The sequence below is a fragment of the Sturnus vulgaris genome, chromosome 3, assembly GCF_052056855.1.
Source record: "Sturnus vulgaris isolate bStuVul1 chromosome 3, bStuVul1.hap1, whole genome shotgun sequence".
NCBI classification, from domain to species: domain Eukaryota; kingdom Metazoa; phylum Chordata; class Aves; order Passeriformes; family Sturnidae; genus Sturnus; species Sturnus vulgaris.
The window spans coordinates 61848588-61868026 of NC_142245.1; the positions used below are offsets into that span (position 1 = coordinate 61848588).

General features: G+C 37.9%; 1 protein-coding gene across 1 annotated transcript in view; it reads right to left on the minus strand.

The window, feature by feature from the left end:
- Positions 1–19439, minus strand: part of LAMA2 (laminin subunit alpha 2) — a 334274-nt gene that overhangs the window by 100599 nt on the left and 214236 nt on the right. The window contains exons 21-27 of the mRNA XM_088162772.1: positions 15795–15975; positions 12309–12445; positions 9695–9928; positions 5978–6121; positions 3443–3622; positions 2508–2696; positions 2175–2413 (exon numbers count right to left, since the gene is read on the minus strand). Of these exons, the coding sequence (XP_088018898.1) occupies positions 2175–2413; positions 2508–2696; positions 3443–3622; positions 5978–6121; positions 9695–9928; positions 12309–12445; positions 15795–15975 (1304 nt within the window). The remainder of the gene's footprint in view (positions 1–2174; positions 2414–2507; positions 2697–3442; positions 3623–5977; positions 6122–9694; positions 9929–12308; positions 12446–15794; positions 15976–19439) is intronic.

Here is a 19439-nt window from a genome sequence, read left to right on the forward strand (position 1 = left end):
AATAAAAGCCTTCAATTTTTATGCAAGGTAATATTCCACTAACCTTTAAAAATATTTTTGGGGATTTATATTTTAGTCTTATACAAAACTTCCACTGAAATCATTCAAGATGCTAACTTGAAAAAAATCATAATGTACTCCTGCTATATTCTATCTAAAGTCTCAGATGCCATGTGATAAATGTTAACTTTGTAACTAGACAGATCATAAAAATCCATTGTACCATAACTGCCTTCAAAATCAAATACATAATTATATGCACGGTTATGACTTCAGATGGAGAGTTACCAGGAAGACCAGACGAACTGTTTGCTAAGCTCTGCTGTTATAAAATGTCACATTCTGAAATGCCATGCTGTAAAAATATATTCTGGTACTTTAAATGACACTTGCAAACCTGCCTTGGAACTGAAAAGTCCTCCCCTGTTCTGGTTGCCTCATTATTGGGTACCTTGATAAAATGGTGGGGCAGTGCAGTCATAGTCACACACACACCTCAGAACAAAACCAGCTTGGCTGTCAAAACTTCCTTTGGATGCTCTAGCTGAGACAGTACTCAGTTTTTGCTTCCACAGCTGAACTAAGATCTGTACTGCTTAGAGGCAAGGGAGAAACATACATGAAACATGAATATGCTTCTCAAATTTTCCACATTGCATTGGGGTTACCTTCAAAACTCTTTTCCTGGGAATCCCCTTGCTTGTAATACAATATCCTAAATGGACTTTGCCAAAAATAAATTAAACCAATGTTAAACACTTACGGCATCTGTTACTAACATTTAGCATCTAGCCAGTGCAAGCTACGTGAATACTTTTCTGTAAATTATATACTTTAAAGAGAAACAATAGCAGCAACCATGACTATGTTTTCAGCTTCACAGTGCTGTGAAGTTGCATGGAATCTGCTCCTAGTATACACCTTCAAACTCCAAAGGCAAAACTCTTAAAGACCTATTTATATCCTTAGAAGCCTAGAAATAATTTTAGCTTATATTTTCTACGACAGAATAAAAAAAAGACTTCTGGAGACCTTTGGAGGTTACCTCCCATTATTCCCATCCCCTTGCCAATACATTTTGATTGTAAAGGATATTGTGTATTAATCATTAAAAACTTTATGCCATAGTCTATGCAAACTGTTCTAGAACTTCTCTACTCCCAGCAGTTTATCCTCCATGTCTAATGTGAGTATTTCCCACTGATGTTTAAATTCGTTTTTGTTTTTGACTTACCCACCATGGCAACAGTGAACTCATTCTTTCCTTTTTCTCTGTGACAACATTTTAAGCACCTTAAAGCAATTTCTAGTTTCTGAACATATCTATATGTTTGTATCTCCTCTCACATGTCAAATTTTCTAACCTGTGATGATGGTCACTGATATCCTCTGAGTACTTTAACAGCTATTTTCTTTAATTCCATTAATCAGAATTTCACGCAATAGGCTTTACTAGTGTTGGTTGGAAATAAAAGAGATTGTTTTTTTCTCTTTGCAGTCCATATCTATTTATACATGCAGATAGAGAATTAGCATTTCTGAACAAGAATATTGTTGCTGAATCATGCTTACCTGGTGATATGTTGTAAATAACAGACTCCTCTTTGAAGGATAACTAAGCAATTGTTCCTTGTTAGTTCAATTGACTGCTAGTTGCAGTGTAAATCTTACAGCTGACCTTTAGATTGCAGAGATTTTTGTACTGTTCCTGTCATGTTGCTGCCTGATGTCCACTTGAAATTTAGTGTTATCTTAATTTCCTCTCATAACTGATTCATTAATAGATTGAATAGAAGATGTTGAATCTGACCCTAATATATTTAATTTCCCACTTGCAGGAGAAAATTCCTTCATGTGCTAACATTTACATTTAATTACAGCATTATGTTTTCATAAAGTAGACCTTTATTCAAAGAACTACACTAGGTTTGTTTCAGAATGTGTGTGCATACATGTATTTTCTGTTCTAAGATCCTGAAAACTGAGATTCCACTTGCATAAAACTTTCCTATTCTGTGTCTTCCACTATGCCAAGCACAAATTCCTTCTGCTCTTTCTTCTCAGCAATGGGTTATAGCTGGTGTCATGAATACAAATTCTGTTGGGAATAGCTGGGAGGTCTGTGAGGTTATATGACTACTGCCCTATTTCAGATCACTGCGTGAAGGAGTTACCTGCTCTGCCTCATGATATTGCCATGAGTCGCCTTGATAAGAATGTAATGAACATCATACAACACGTTCATGAATTCTTCCCGGGATACAGTTCTACTTGGTCTTGAGTCATCTCCATAATGTTTCCAGGCGAAATCTGCCTGAGACATTGTCCTGTTAAGACCTGGGTTACCGTGATAATATTCCCAGTGTACAGGGTTTCTGCCTCTTTGGTCATCACCATAATATTCCCATTCATGCTGAAAGAAAGAAACACAAAAGACAGATTATTAACAATATTCAAAAGAACCATGTGCTTAAATTTTGGGCTACAAAAGCAGATGGAAACGTTACCTCTGTCATCTCTATCTCATGCCTTGTCAGCTGGCCAATCAGAGGGGCAGCCATATGCCGGACAATAATTCTCGTATTTGTGGGAGGCCCACCTCTTATGATGACTTGTGGGGAGTAAGTAGTAAAACCTGTCTCTTCTCGTGCTTCAAAGTAGATGGCATATTTCAGTTTCCCTCCATAAGCAGTCAGCTAGAAAAGCACAAAAAGAAATCTCATTTTCAGTCAGCTAAAAATAAATTCCTGGGAAGGAGCTAGATGTGCTTTGCACCTATGCACAGCCTGATGAATGCATGCATGGGATAAAACATGTACCAGTGGAACTATCTGGGGACAAGGGCTGTGTTCAAAACCACTCATCAATAATTTGTTATTATATTACACTCACACCAGTATTTTATCTATTTCCTTAAATGTGCCTCGGTGTTCCACCAAACCAAGAAACATCAAAAGCGCAAAATAAATTGTCACAGAGGTGCATAACAACATCCAAAAGGACATTTCTTTCAATCATTTTCTCCCATGTAATCTACAAACATCAGGTACTTTTTGCTTAAAAATGAGAGAAACAAAAAATTGCAGGAGTGTTATATTAAATTTGTGCAGCTTAATTTTTCAAATTTCATTTTTATTAGAAATTTTTTCCTGTGGAAAAAGAAATAGATAGATAGATAGATAGATAGATAGACAGACAGATAGATAGATAGATATTTACAGATATTAACATGTAAAATATTGTTCGTTTTACTTTATGAATTTCCATAATAACAGAGCAAATAATTTTTAATAATGGAATAGCATTTACTTTCTTTTTTTTACTTTCTTCACAGTGTGAAGACATGCTTATTGGGAGGGAAAAAAGGCACTGAAAAATAATAAAATAAGATAAAAAGAAAAAAAAAAAGCCATGTCAGTATCCAGTGGAGTTTTAGGTTTACCTTTCGTCCCTCAAACTGCTCTGGAAGTCTCCAGTAAACAGGTTCTGATCGAAGTTCCTTCATCACCTGTTCTATATTTGCGACTATTTCAGGAGGCTGGAATGCAATCCCTGAAAGAGTGCTACGCTGAAGGTTTTCATCCACCAATGGCAGAATTGTTTGCTCTGGCTTCAAGGTCACCTATGCATATTTGAAAAAATCGAGAAGAAAATTAACTCTATTTTTCCCCATGCAGTGCTAGCCTTTAAATTCTAGCTCTTTAAAAATTACTTCTAGGTAATTTCATTTCACATCACGAGCAATTTGTCACAAAGCAGTCTTGCTAGTCCTTCAGGTATGAACAGTGCTAATAATGACTTTCCCCTTGAGCTTTTTGCACCTTGTCCTCATGTTAACAAAGGATGTAGCAGCACTGGTTAAAATAGTTTAATCAGCAAGTGATTCCATGAATTTTATTGAAGTGATTTTCATAGTGCTATTTTAGTCTCAGGCTTCTTTTGTTCAGATTGTGAGAAATTTTACCTTACAAAGAAGCAGAGTTCTCACCACAGTTTTACATCACTGGAGCTGTAAAACACAGTGCCCCATCCCTTGATACTTCTGTGCAATATTCAAGCTAAATGTTCTCCAGGCAATTTGCAGAGTGAGGCTCCAGTGAAGGTTTCTGTAACTCTAAATTCAGCTTTATTAAAAAAATACAAGGATGCCACTTATATGCTTGTAATTTTCTTAGGCTGGTTGACAAAGTCTCATTAGCATTATACTGAAATCCTTATTTTGATCAAAAACTCTAGTAAGAGTCTTAGTAATTCTGTGCCAATGGAAGTATCTCAGGGAATGTGTGAACAGATGCAAAGGGCTGGTATCAATATTGCTTTATCCCAAAGAGTAAGAAAGATAAAGAAAACAAATGCATGTAAAAGTCATACCATCAACAAACTGGTCATGAAATGTGAATCAGGTAATGAGGAATCAACCAAACCCTCGATTGCCCTCTCAGTATCCTGGTATTTCCATTTACAGCAGCATCTATGGACTGACCAGACATGGAAGCACTCCTAACATTTCCAGCCCTAAATGAGATTTACTGATTTTGTATCATAACTGTATTTTGCTGTTTAATACTTTAGATACCAAGAAAAGGGTCAACACATTTAGATCATTCAGATCATTCATCAGCCATGCCTTATTGTCATATAAAACGGGATTTGCTTGTTTAAACAAGTCTAATGTAATTTGAAGCAGCTGACAGTATCCAAAATAGCCACTAGCACTAGTTGAACACCGTCTCACTTACTTTAAAGTTCTGTATCAATTCTGAAATAGATGAAACTAGATGCAACATGGACACACACTTCTTTAGATACGAGCATAAATACAAAAGGAAATTAATCAAGAGAAACAAAATAATCAGGAGGTTTAAATTTTTTCTGCTTTGTGCTGCCACAAAGGTCAAAGCACAATTATCCAGAACTGCTGCTGTTACGGAACTTGATTACATTTTAGAACTTGTCAGACTTCTACAGCCTTTCATCTCCAGTCTAGCAGCATATGATGGGCAAAAGTGAAATAATGAGAAAAACTGGGTCAGATCATAATAAATCACTTCATCCACTGGGAGGGGAAAGAGGTGCTACGGGATTGAACAGTGAAGGGGAAAATAAGTGCTATCCATATTATATTAAGCAAGAGAGATTAACTTGATTTCAGCCTGAAGTATCCTTATCTAACTGATGCTTGTACATGACTAATCTAGGGCTTTGGCTGATTTGATTAGGCAGACATTCCTTCTATGGCTGGTATTCTTTCAAGCAGAGATATGACTGACCATACATGGGGACTGACCTAATAATTTTCCATTAGAAATCTCTCCTCCAGAATGCAACTGAGGAGCTGGCATGGCAGCAGTCTCAAAGTGTGTCTTGTGCTTGCTGTGCAGATAAATGGAGACATCCAGTCTGCCTTATTTATCAGTACAGCGTGGGTCTCAAGGCCCTCTTCCACAAACAGGTGTAGAGCTCTGTTTGCTCTGATGGATTATACTTTCTGTGCTTGAATTTAAATATAGCTACAATAAGCTATTTTTTAAAAATAAAAGAAAATCCCAGCAAAAAATCAAAACCAACAAGGGAAATAAACAGATTAAGTGAATTATGGGAAATTTATGCTGGACAACAAGCATCTGTGACCCTTGAATACACCTGGGTAAACTGTGTATCACGTACCAGGGATTATGTTGCAATGCATTAGACCGCATAATTTCCCCACATGACTAGCTTGCCCTTTCTTGGGGTTTAATAGCTTTACTTTGGCTGGACATCAGCTATCCTATTTTCTTATCTATTTATTTACTTTTAATGTCCTGACCCTGATTGTCTAATGGAACATATCGCTCTCACTACTCCTCAAAGCGTAAAGAGGAAAGTGATTGCTTCAATGTTTGGCCATTTTCTAGCTGCCTCTCAGTGCCTGACTAAAAGATGCCAGCAGGAAACAACATTATCGCATTACATGGCTCAGCAGTTTCCTACTCACCCACACGCGGATCAGCCCCCTTGCCTCGCTGCACTGTGTAGTCAGGCCAAAGCAATAGCAACTGCTGCAGCCAAGTGGGTTTCTGGCAGAGAGACCAAATGTACCAGACTTGCACCTGTCACAGTGGACACCTTCCACATTAACCTGGAACAGAGAGAGCATTTTTAAAAGGGAAAAAGAAAATCATCAAGTTTTATTTCAAGGTAGCAATAGAAAAAGAAAATCCTACTGTAATGATAATAACAGGGTGCAGCAAGAAATAATAATAAGCGTTAGGAAATATTCAAGGAGCTCTCCAGCTTCTTATCACGTGTGTATGCAAACATATGTAATTAATGTAATTAAGGCATTTGCATTTGTATTCACTGAGCAGCTCCGAGCAATAGATGCTGGCTTCACACTGAAAGTTGTAAGCACAGAAAAATTAAATGGCACTTTGGGCATGACATGCTCAATAACTGATTGATAAGATAAGAAAAAGAAGTTGTTCTGAAATTGCCCATGTTAATCAAGCCTTCTGTTTAATACGAATTAGCATTGACATGTTCAGATATTTAAGGTACAGCACTAAATGTTCTTGCTGAGAAATGTATTTTAATGGAAATTCTGTAGAGAAAAGCTTTCCCCTCTTCATGATTGTTTTCCACATCACTGAACAGTATTAACAAGGCTGAAATGTCTCACTGTTGTAATGTCAATGCTTTTATTTTCATTTTTCAATTAGTCTAAATAAAAAGCTATTCCAGATAGGGCAGATACACAATAATTTATGCAGAGCCTTTTAAAACCATTTTCATACTGAGACCAAGGTATTAAAAAGAAAAAAAAAATCCACCGGTATGAAAGCACTGGTTGGCTTTTTCTCCCCACACACCTTTTTTGTTCTCTTGAGACTACTGTGAAGAAGCCAATCTAAAAAAAAAATACATTAAACTTTCCAAAGCTTATACAAGAAACCAACATTATCCCTCAGGATTTACCAGTTTTAACCCTCATTTCCACTTGTTCTATCAACAAATGTGTGTACAATGTATTTAGCTTAGATTTTGCTGCTTTTTGTCAGGGATGACAATGAGGATCCTGAGCCTTTGAGAGCTCATTTCTGCAGCTGTAATAGCAGGTTTAAACGGGAATGACTACCATTTTATGAAAACCTAGTTTCTTTAATGTATAACTCTTTCAAAAAAAGTTACACAAAAGATTAATCAACCCGAGATTAATTTAACCTTAGATTAAAATTCTAGAGAGGAAAATGCTTAATTAATTCAGCATTATTTGTCCATTTTCTCTCATAAACAGTGGTTTTTACTTTGTTTCATATAAATTGCACTTCCTTATCATTAATCATCAGCTAAGTACATATTTATAAATATATACTGTTCATTTGCACTCAGAGAAACATAGAAGCAACTATATTACTAGCCTTAAAAGAGTCAACAAGGAAACACTTCTATTTTAAAATGCCATGAACACCCACTCTTTTTACTTAGGGCTTAAAAGAGCTACAAGAAAAACGACAACCCAGAGAAGTTGTGGAGTCTCCTTTTCTGGAGACAGCATTCTGGACACAACCCTGAGTCAAGGGGACCCTGCTTGAGCAGGGGAGTTGGACTAGATGACCTCCAGTGATCCCTTCCAAACAGACCAATTCTGTGATTCTGTGGCATGCCAGACCTAACCCAGAAATGGGGCACTAAGATGGTTAGAGGGGCTTCTGCTTATCATGTATCAAGAGAGGCTGAAAGAATGGAGATACTTCCATTTCTGCATTTCAGAGGCTGGCACAGGGCAAATAGCACTGAGTTTTATTCAGGCAGTCTATGCGGTCAACTCACATCCATTTTCTTAGTGCCATCATCAAATGAACCAGTACTTGTGAAATAGAACATGATGCTTCCTGTTCAAATATACCAGAAAAAATGGCAGGATGGTCAAGCAGTTTGCACAAAGAGATTGTGAAATCTCTCCCCATCCTTGGAAGTACTGCCTCAATAGCATCTTTCAGACAAAATGCTAGACTAGATGACCTCCTAATCTACTTTGTTCTACAGTTCTGAGTCTTCAGACTCAGAATTAAGTGACTGCTGCCCATTTAACAAAATAATTACCTGGCAATTCAATTATTTAAATTAATTTTTCCGTTTTACTTTCTCTTTGTGTCAATACAGACCTAAAGAAGAAGAATGAATCTAAATCACAGAAAGAATCTCTAGGGGTCACTTTTAAAAACTTCCCCCTAGAAGCACAACTATCACCAGTACTAGGTCATGTTACTCACACCTCCTTGTAGCCAGTTCTTGAAAATCTCCAAGAATGGAAATTTTGCATGTGTCTGGATAATGTGTACCACTGCTGCATAACTCTGATTTTTTTTTTGAATGTCCAACCCAAAATTCCCAAGCTTCCTTTAGCAGTTGTTGTCCCTTGTTGCATCTTCTGCCATCATCGGAAAGGACTTGATTCCTTTGAAGTGGCTAGTAGGTTGTAATTGCATTTGCTCTTATTAGCCTCTTTTTTCAGACTAAGAGAGAGTCCAGCTCTCTGTGTACATCCCCACAGATCATCTGCTGTGAGACTCTTCTCCAGATCCTCTCCAATTTCTCAACAACACTTTCAAATCAAGTTCTAAAACTGGATACCATTTCCAAATGCAGCCTTACTGGCACCGACTACAGTATGAGTAGAGCACTGAGTAGATAAAGCCTTTCCCCTGCTTGCCATGCTCTTTGTGATGTCCTACCTTGCAGCTGCATTGGCCACTGTGCTCACTGCATCCAGATCAGTGGGCAATATGCCTTAATTACCATTAGAGTATATGGTTGGCTTATATTGTGCTTTCCAGCAGGATTGGCACTCAGGTTTCTTCCTCCCAAACTGTACTTATTCTTGAGGTAATTCCACTTCAATTAATGGCCTTTCTATTTTCCTAGTCATCAGGCTTTTCAAGAACCCTCTAGACAGTAATTCTACTGTTCAGCATGTCAACCTTGACCTCCACCAAGTCAGCAGTATTTTCAAAGGTGCTGACCATGAATTCTGTCAACTGTGTCACTGATGAAGGTATTGGCTCTGGGATACTCTGCTTTCTGGCTCCCAACTGCATATCAAACCACCAATTACTGCCCTGTAAGCTCGGCAATCCAGCCAACTCTCAAACAACCTAAGTGTGCTGTTCTTCCAAGCACAATTCCAAATAAGAATGTTGTGGATGACGATGCCAAAAGTCTTCGCTTTAGTGATCCTGAATTGGATACAGTCTACTCAGAACAGATACTACTGCAGTGAATTCTACTCATGAAATGATGAATATTGACTCCCTCTAAGACAATGTACTTTGAATTAGCACTGTGGCAAACTGTGATTATTGATGTGCTGGCTTTTATTGTGCCCAGAATCTGAACAAGAATTGCATTATGGGGATGAACTGGCAACAGTTCTGTTAGAACAGAAAGAAATAAAAAATTGTGCAAAAAGAGGATGCTATGGATCCCCCTAAGAGGATGCTATGCTGGCAAATGTCAGTATGTGAAAAAGCATCTGATAAACACTTAAGTCTCTTTATGTTGGACTCCTCCCACATCAGTTTGCAAATGCACTATGAAAACCAAGAAGACTGTTCTGCATATATCGTTTGAACAAGTAAGGGCAAGTGCCAATGAAATCTGAAATAAACTTCACAGCAGTTACAAGATCAGTTGACAATCTTCATTGTCCTACCTTGCAGCTGCATTGGCCAGATTGATCAATGCATGAGCACCTCCCCTCTGCATCACAGCTCTGTGGATCTGTCCCAGCCAGGAAGCACTGACAAGCGACACAATGTGGATAATTCCAGTAGCCCAACCTGCACTCCGTGCATTTTTCCCCAGAGAATTCAGGGCGGCAGAAGCAACAGCCTGTATTTAAGTCACACTGAGAACTTAGAGCTCCAATGAGGCTGCACTCACAAGGCTGAAAAGGAGAGAAACAAGTATCTTTTAAGTGTCATAAATAAAATACAGCAGTGAATTTCCACTGTCTAAAAGTAACATATTTAAATTGTAAGGCAAATAATTTATTTTTATTCAACATGGGTCAAGCATTTACACTAAATGCATTTACAACACTGGTGGGACTTTTTTCAAGAGATATTACTTATCACTGATAAGTTAGGCATTGAAAACAAATGAACCCAAAAGGGTCAAGGATATTGGAATACTTTGTGGACAAAATTAACTCAGAAACTACAAGCACTCTCTAAGAAGTATTTTGTATGTAAATTCTCTGCAGGTGTGTTCAGAACACTTTCCAAATTGGAACTGCTCAGGAGCAATCGGTTCAGGGTCCCAGAGGAATCTAGTTCAATGTCTATTACTCATCCATCAGACAGGTAACTATCCTCTCTGTACAAACAAGACTCCTGGATGACAGTAATTTACACAGTAAGGGCTAGAGATTTAGTCATGTGATATATTTGGAAGTAAACTTGCTCACAGAATAAGACTTGAACAGGCAAGTGAGGACAGAAATAGGTAATTTTCCAGGGTGTCTAGATATTGAATACAAAAGTAGCAGGGAAAACTACAGGCTTCCAAAGAACAGAAGAATCTCTCAGTGCTATTACTGAGGTAGCACTGCACTGTTAATATAGGACATTGGCTGTAATCACTGGTGTGACCAGAATATCATATGGATAAATTCAGCTTACAGAAAAAACTCAGTGCCAGCAGTACAGGTTACCACAGTAACTGACATGGATAGGCTTGCTAAAATTACAGACACAAAGCTGAAAAAGAGAGGAAGAAAATGTGGATTCAGTTTCTAAGCAAAACTGTTTATTACATGACCACTTAGAGCAACTTTCCTCAAATCTGAAAACACCATTTATACAGAAGGTGAATATATACAGGAAATACACGGATGCAATCTTTACTGAATGCCAGAGGAACCACTGGTTAAACATTAGTCTGCAAGACGACTACCTAACCTAAAAAATAAAACTTTCTGACAGAAAGAACTTAATTCTACAAGATACACTTGAACACAAAGCTGAGGAAGCAAATTGTTCACTGTTCTCTGAAATAGCTTGGTGTGCAATATCAAAACCTAATTTACAATCAGATGCTGTGTTTGATTTACGCCGTTTTCTGCAATGCTCTCTATCCCAGACCTAGAACAGCCTTGGAAATCTTCTACAAAGAGTGCAAAGCAGAAGATTCACATCTCACTTTGCAGAAATTAGTGGCAACATACTGAAAGAGATGTGGGCTGATAGATCATCATTAATTTAGATGGTGCCATGGAACTGTCATACTAATGTGCTCACATAAAAGACAATCAGAGAATATACTCCAGAGCTCAAACAGAGGTCTTCAACCTCATTAGGCTGGTTTCAGAAGCCAAGAGTCTATATCACAGCAGCACTGCAGAGCTTTCACAGGAGTTTTTCATATATACAAAAAAGAAATCATTCTTGTCAATTGCTTTGCAGCCTGAGCTACAGAACTAACAGCTTTTTAAGAACAAGTATTAACGGTGTATGACTATGCTCCAAAAAGATACAGTTTTCTGGAGTAATTGTAGCAGTACTATGAAATCCCTTATCATCGATGAGCACAGCAGGGAGGATGAAGGCATTTGAACTTTGCACGATGTCCATTGTCACCAGTTTCCAACCTTAACCGAATACTGCACCCTCAACTCAAGGCCATTAAGAACAGCTTTCATGGCCTCCTCACATGCTATCATTGTTTTCCTATTTCTTCTCCCTTCTCCTGAGAAATTTTGAAATAAGGATTTAAAGACTAACAATAAGGTTTGTTTCCCCTTTAAGAACATAGGAATGAAGTGCAATTTACAACTAAGAGGGATGTTTCTTTTCTTTTCTCCTTGCTGTCTTTTATGCTCAAATTGAAGCCTTTCTCAAGCAAACTTTGAGTATAAATTCTCAGTGGTGTCACCATTAAGGCCAAAGTGAATTTTTTCCCTAAAGGGACTGCTGATTACCTGTAAATATACATCTACATACATCATTCAATACTGTGGTAACCTCCTCAATCATGTTAAACACAGTTCTAGTAAGACAAAATCAGGCTCAAGCAGGATACTGACTCAGTGTGACAGCAGAATCAACAGGGTGTTTTGTGTTACAGGCTGCATACCTGAGACAGAGGATCTGTAATGCAGTAACATTTACAACATTGGCACCAGTAATGCCGACATTTACACCACAGTTTCGCACCAAAACTTGCAATATAGAGACAAACCATGATCTGCAAACCAAAACCTGTGTTCCAACTATAAATTATTGTGAAAGAGGTAATGCACATAGAGAAAATAGAAATCCACTCACCTTGCAGCCACTGACAATGTTATGGCCCCAGTGATTTGGTGCACATTTGTCACACATCTCTCCAACAGTATTGGGAGGGCAGATACAGCGTCCACTGATGGGATCGCAGTTATTGCCAAAACGTGAACAGTCACAGGCTTCATGGGAGACAGAAAAAAATAAAGAGGAAAGGTTATCCCTTTATGTGACACCTGGAGAGCAGACTCTAAATGGGTTAGGATCATTCCTTTACTGTACAGTGAACTCTCAGTTATCTGTGGGGCACAATGGGGCAGACAAGTCAGGGAACACCCAGAGAAGCTAAAACCAGTAGCAGTGAAACACAGGTTAAGTGTGGTTGAAGTAGCTGCAATGAGAAGAGAACGGGCAAAAGAAAGGCACCGACTGCAGAAGTGCAGAGACTTCTGAGATGGTGCACTCTTGTGACATAACTGCAGGAGTGCTGCTATACAGTTTCTGGGCCCATGCTGTCTCCTCTAAGAAGTCACCTGAGGACCTCTGAGCCATCTATGCAGGGAGCTTGCAGTCTATTTAACCTCTCATACCAACTTGAGAATAACTTCTGAAATTTCTGCTGCTCTTAAAGAGTCCTTCCTTAAACGGTGAAAAAGGTGTTTAAGTGTCTTTTTCCCTTTCTATTCCTTCTTTTTCAGTTTGCATGCCCTCTGCCTTGTGAGGACATCAACAAACTGATGTTTCCTCTCCGTGGGAAACTGGTATTCTTTGCAGATTATACTAAATTTAAAATACTACAGGTTTGGAAGTGCTTCCAGAAGTGGTCTTTGCTCTTAAAGGATTATTAAGTGAACAAATCATTGGTGGCAAATACAGATTCAAGGTATGTTAGTGATAAACAGTTATGGGGCACAAGACACACAAGTGACTGAAAGAGCAGAACTGGTGTGTGGTTGTTTTCACATCCACCACCCACATAACCCACGAGGTCAGAGAAAAATCATCATAAGCAAACTGACTCTGTGTGATAACGTGTTCCTCGGGGTGTTTAAAGGACAATGTAACTTTCTTACTGAGGGCTTCGTTTATGTTCATTGCCTTTACTATGAAATACTTCATTTCAGACTGAAACTAGAAAACAAGGGATGTGCAAAAATAGAACTCCTATCTATAGTTTAAATAAGAAGTGGCCTTTATTTTTCCCCACCAATGCCTTCAATATAAGGTAATTGATGCAAAGAAGATAGCAAGTTTTGCCTTCATCATGCCAGGAACACAATGTGTTACATGCTATTTAAAATATTTTCACACACTGTGGCTTGAAGTTTCAGAATACATCGCATTGGGAGACTGAGGCTTTCAGATGTGACAGCTCATCTATGGGCTTCCAGGTCTTACACAAAATTGGCTAAAAAGGCACGGAGGGGAAGGAGATACTCAAATGCTTTTCCTATTTTTACTATTATAATTATTTATCAAAATAAGAGGGAAAAAATACAACACAATTGTTGCAAGCAATAGTGAAATAGAAATCTCTTTTTTATCTTTGCTGCTAGAATGTCAACACTGATGATGCTTTCAGGGGTTTTTTAGGCTTTATGGATTTATATTGCACAAGAAAAATCAAATTATAATCCTTTTGGATAAATGCTAGATAAAAGAGGTCCAATATTCTATTTGATACTCTACTGTCACAATGGAATTAATTTTTCTGTACTTTTTCTTCCAGCATGATTTGAGATACTTCTATTAAATTTCTGATGTTCTTTGTGATTCATAATTTAATTCTTATATTTTGTCATTTGAAGGGATACATAAGAAGACTACTAAAAATAAGTGTGAAAAAACAGCACATTGAAAACAGAATTCCTCTCTACCTGTTCTATTAACTTTGAAACTTTCAAAATTCTGAATCTTCTCAACATTTATAGCTGTTGCTTTAAACATTTGATGACCACAAGCAGATAAATTTATATTTAAAATGTTACTTGTATCTACAGTACTTTAACATTTCATTGCTGTTTCTTAAACTCTGTTATTTCAAAGTTTGCCAAGAGAGCATTTAAAATTTTAATGTGCAATTTCATTAATAGCCCTCTCATTTTCCTTCCCTAACGTAGTTATCAACATTTTGTTGTGTTTCACAATAGTGATGTGCTTTTAACCTGTGGAATGTTAGAATAAGATGCTAATCATAAACACTTTTTTGCCCTTCATTTTTTGCCCTTCATTTAATTGCTAAAGGCTTTAGTACTGCAGCTACCATTTGCATTTTATTTCAAGCTCTCTCATCAGTGAGCCTGGGAACCAATCTCTCCCTTTTCCAAGGTGCCAATGTATCTGAACTTTTCAAACCTGTAATTGTTTCTGAACCCTTCATTCCCGTGGGAGACAGCATCATAGAGCAACATTTTCAAACATAATCTATAATCCAGCCTGTTTCAAGGTTTATCCACACTACAGGTAAAACTGATTTTTGCTGCAAAAATGTGGGTCCCGAGGCCTTGGTGCTCCTTCCATTAAAAATTTAAAAAAAGGAATAAGAAAAGGCAGAGAGCTAAGCTTGCTCCTTGTGCTGCCATTCTGGATAGTAAAGGAGGAAGAACAGATTATCAGACATTGTGATTTCTGCTTCTGGAAAGAATATGCTTTATACCTGAAGAACAACAATAGCATTCTGATACCCCAGCAGTCAGTCACACTAGACAATTATCCACGTGTCCTGTGATCACACCTAAATGAATTTTTGAGACTTGAAAAACACAGTTCTATCAGGAAAGACAGATATTTCCCTGTCAAGAAATCTATTGATTGGGTTCTTTTTGATACAGCAGTCTGCACTTCTTCAAGGATAGGAAGAATTCATTGCAGTCTTTGACCTAATTTACAAAAGGACAAAAATAAAGGTAAGGGGTGGCTGGATATATTTATGTCTAATGCTAGAGTTTCAGCCAGTAGAAAAGGAGAATTTTCATGTGTTTACACATGGGATATAGCAGATAGTTTTACTTAAAGATCTCCTTGTCAAAAAGTCCAAGTAAGCAACTAAATATTACTGTACAGGAAAGGATTGTGGTAATGAAAGAGGATCAACCATATAAGAATAATGAAAAGTTCTTGGGTAAAACTAGAAGCAAAGGGAATTTGTATTTTTACACCCCTACAGGTTGATGTGTTTTGGCAAAAATTTTAATCAGAGTTCTGTGATAGTCTTACCTAAATAATAGGAACTTCATGGAATTTTTTTGGCGGACACTACATGGAGTAAAAGACATTCCTGTTCCTTCTAAATGTAGTAGATTAGCTATAAACTGCCCATAAAATAGCAGAAATTGCTTGGGTCTTTCATTCTTGCCAATCACCACCCTTATCAAGTGAATGATGTACAAGTCTGCCTATGAACCCCCTGTCAGGAAAATTAGTTAGACAATCCAAAATTAGCCGAACTACAACCTTGGGAATAAAGAAACAAACAAACAAATAAATAAACAAATAAAACAGTCTGTGCTTGGGTGTAAAACATTTACATACGAGTACAGCCTCCTTCTTCAAAGTTGTAAAAGCCATGTGCACAGCGGTCACACTTCTTTCCTGTCACTCCAGGCTGGCAATAGCACTGTCCATCTCCATCGCAATCGAAGGACTTGGAACCAAAAGAGTTGCAGTTGCAGGGAACACAACCTCTGGAAGACTGTAAGCCAAATGTTCCAGGCTGTCACAGAGTGAGGAAGAGCAGTTAGTACATGGAATGATTACCAGGAGAGAAGAGGAAAAGCTGAGAGTGTAGGGAGATCAGGGTTGCTCTTTCTTCCTCATCACTGAAATACTGCTTTTAACAGGTTAGATTGTAGTGGTAAAACCCTGGAGCAAGGACACTAAATGCCCTCCACTGCTGAGAAACAATAAAGATTTCAGAATGTTACCTGATGCTATAATGAATGTTCTGCAATGTAACACATTTCCTATGAGGCTGTGTTTCCCTAAGTACAGTTCTCAGTCGGAATGGAAGGTACGTCAGCACAAAATACATACTCCATCTCTGGCTGTAAGGCTATGTCAGGCAGAGTTTGTTGCTAAGAGAGTGAATTCAAATTCTTAGCTATGAATGGAGATCGATTCAACTGAAAAGCCTTTGAACTAGATTTTATCTCCTCTGAGCAAAGGTAATATCTGTATACAGTAACTTAAGGGCAATTCTTTAGAATGATATATAGGAATAACTTCAGAAGAACACAGAGATAGTGTATTTGTGTACAATACAGAAAAAATAATGGGGATTTTTTTTAAGATAAAAAACTCTTTGTATTAGGCCTCTGTTTCTCTTCTATTTTCTTCCTTTTCTTTTTTTTTTTTTTTGCAGTGATCAATATAAAGTTTCTGCAGAAACAGAGTAGATGATATCAACTATAATAAGAAATTTCCTCCTTAGCTTTACTAGTGGAGTACAAAAAGTAAAGAAGGGAAGAAACACTCATTTGTATACTGTGATAAGGAGTTCTGCACAAAGTTTTCAACCAAAAGACCTCACGAGTTTCACTGCACCACTGAACTGAGGCTCCTAGGAAGAAACATACTTGATATTCAAATGACAAACTCAGTCTTGAGCTAGAGTGCTTCAAAATAGGAGTACTTCTCTAACTGTTTTTCAGGCATGATCATTTTCAGTGAATACTGAAATCTAAATAATATTAATAATATCACTTGAAATTGATATTACATTAGTAATAAAAGCTATCAGTGAGTTTGATAGAAAAGCAGAATGTTAAAAATTAAATATTAAAAAGATCACCGCTAATGAATATAAATGGAACAAAGTGAAAAATATTTACTTTATAATGTGCTACTTTGTGACCCAGGCATAAGGTGTTAGATTTTTACCTACTATAAATCAGTAGCTCTTCAAATCAATGAAGTTTTGCTGGCTTTGACCACTGCAGTGATTGTCCCTCTGTACTAAGCACTAGTGCTGTGTCCAGATCTGGGCCACTTACAAGAAGAAAAGAAGAAAAGTGCTGTGTCCAGAGAAGGGCAGTGGAGCTGGTGAAGGGTCCTGTGAGGAGTGGCTGAGGGTGTTTAGCCTGGAGAAAAGGAGGCTCAGGGGGAAACTTTTCCCTCTACAACTCCTTCAAAGGAGGCTCTAGTCAGGTGAGATTTGACCTCTGCTCCCAGGGAACCAGCAACAGGACAAGAGGACATAGCCTCAGGCTGTGCCAGGGGATGCTCAGGCTGGACAAAAGCAACAATTTCTTCACTGAAAGGTTGGTCAGCCATTGGAGCAGGCTACAAAGGGCAGTGGTGAAGTCATTCAGGAAATGACTGAACATGGCACTAAGTGCCATGGTCTAGTTGACAAATGGTGATCAATCAAAGCTTGGACTCAATGAACTTGAAGGTCCTTCTCAACCTTAATGATTCTAGTATGACTATTATTTTATATGGATTTGCTCCACAGTAGAACCCCTAATTAACCACTCGCATTGGTGGATTCTCTGAAACTTCAAAAGCTTTCCATGGAAAAGTCTTGAAATCTGATCTCTGAGGTTAATAACAAAGTTCCCCACTCACACAGAGAATCTGCTGATACGTGTCAGAATACAGGACTACATCTATGGTCAGAATTTGGCCTGAAAATCATACAAACCTAAGGAAATGCCTGATTATACATGTAATAAAGAATTACATTGATTTTCATTTCCAAACTCTATACTGAAATGTTTTGCAAATTTCATACTTCTGCTTGACAAAACATGGCATATCAGAGGGAAAGAGATAGTCAAACTCATTTAATCAAACTCAAGGTTCAATAAAATACTTGACTATCTCTAAAGATTTCTTTTACACAGGAAGAAACACAGAAATGTGAATACACACAATCTTAGGACAGACATTCAGATTAATGCAGTGAAGTAACCAATGCATACCATGCATCTCAGTTCTCAATCTAAAGTTTGCTAGGATCTAATAAATTCTGTTTATATGGTTAACAGTCAGAAAAAGTCTGAAACCAGCACTCCACACTGCATTAAGTGGAAAAGATCACCACCATGCTGGGTTGCATTCTGTGAGGAGGGCTGCACATCAAGACATTTTGGTCAGTCATGCAAACTTTAACTCCAAGTTAAAGCCCTCAGCAAAGTTTGTTTACACACAGAAATTCTAAGGACCACATTTACTGAACAAGATATAAGATCCTAGATTACAATTAGGAAATACACTGAATCTTCTGAATATGTAATTATATCGTGTCTCCATCAGTGTGCTGTGTGGGCAACACAGTAAGCTATACATGTTTAATTGGAAAAAATCTCATTTCTCCAAGAAAATCTGTATGAACAAATACAGGATGGGTGCCAGAGTCTAGCTGAGGATGAAAAACACTGCCAAGTATTTTTCAAACAGGGTGTGATAAGTGTGAAGGTTTTGAGTTGCAGGGAGAACAAACAACAATCTCAAATATTGCTCTGTTAGAAGCAGTTTTATCATAACTACTTAACTTTAGAAAATCAGTTGCTTTGCTGGTCTGTGACAAGGAATGAACACTCCTATCATTCATTTTGGGCATTACAGTCGCAGAACTGACACTGCACTGAGTTAAAAATTTCTCAGATAACTAATATGGCAATATTCACTAATGAGAACTTTTAACACCACTTATGTTCAATATTTTAAAATTAGATCTTAACTCTTTGAGGCCGATCCTTCTTGCAACCTCCTTAAGCTATTGATTCTTGAATTGTTAGAAAAGGAAGTCTTAGGCTGCAAAGTCCAAGAAAATCCTACTGATTCCACTGATTTATGTACATCTCCCATGCATTTTGTGCAAACTGCTGTTGATGGTGCTGTTTTGGGATTTAGTCTGGTATTTGATGTCTTGCTGATATCACCATTTGCACGATGGAGCCCTTAGGGCTGGGGAAACATCCTAAAACGCTGCTTGACTTCCGAGCCTGTTTCTTGAGAATTTCTTATACTGCAACACGGGTATTAAAAATTAAAAAAACCCAAGCAATCTGTGTGAGCTCCAAACACAAGCAAACAGGAGACTTGAGCCCATGCAAAGCAGAGTTTCTCATTACCAGAGCTGCAGGCCTGTAAGCACCTCGTGGGCACCCACTGGCACTGCTGGTGCCCCACCTCCGGGGGGGCACTCGAATCTGCTGACTGCTTCCTGCATCT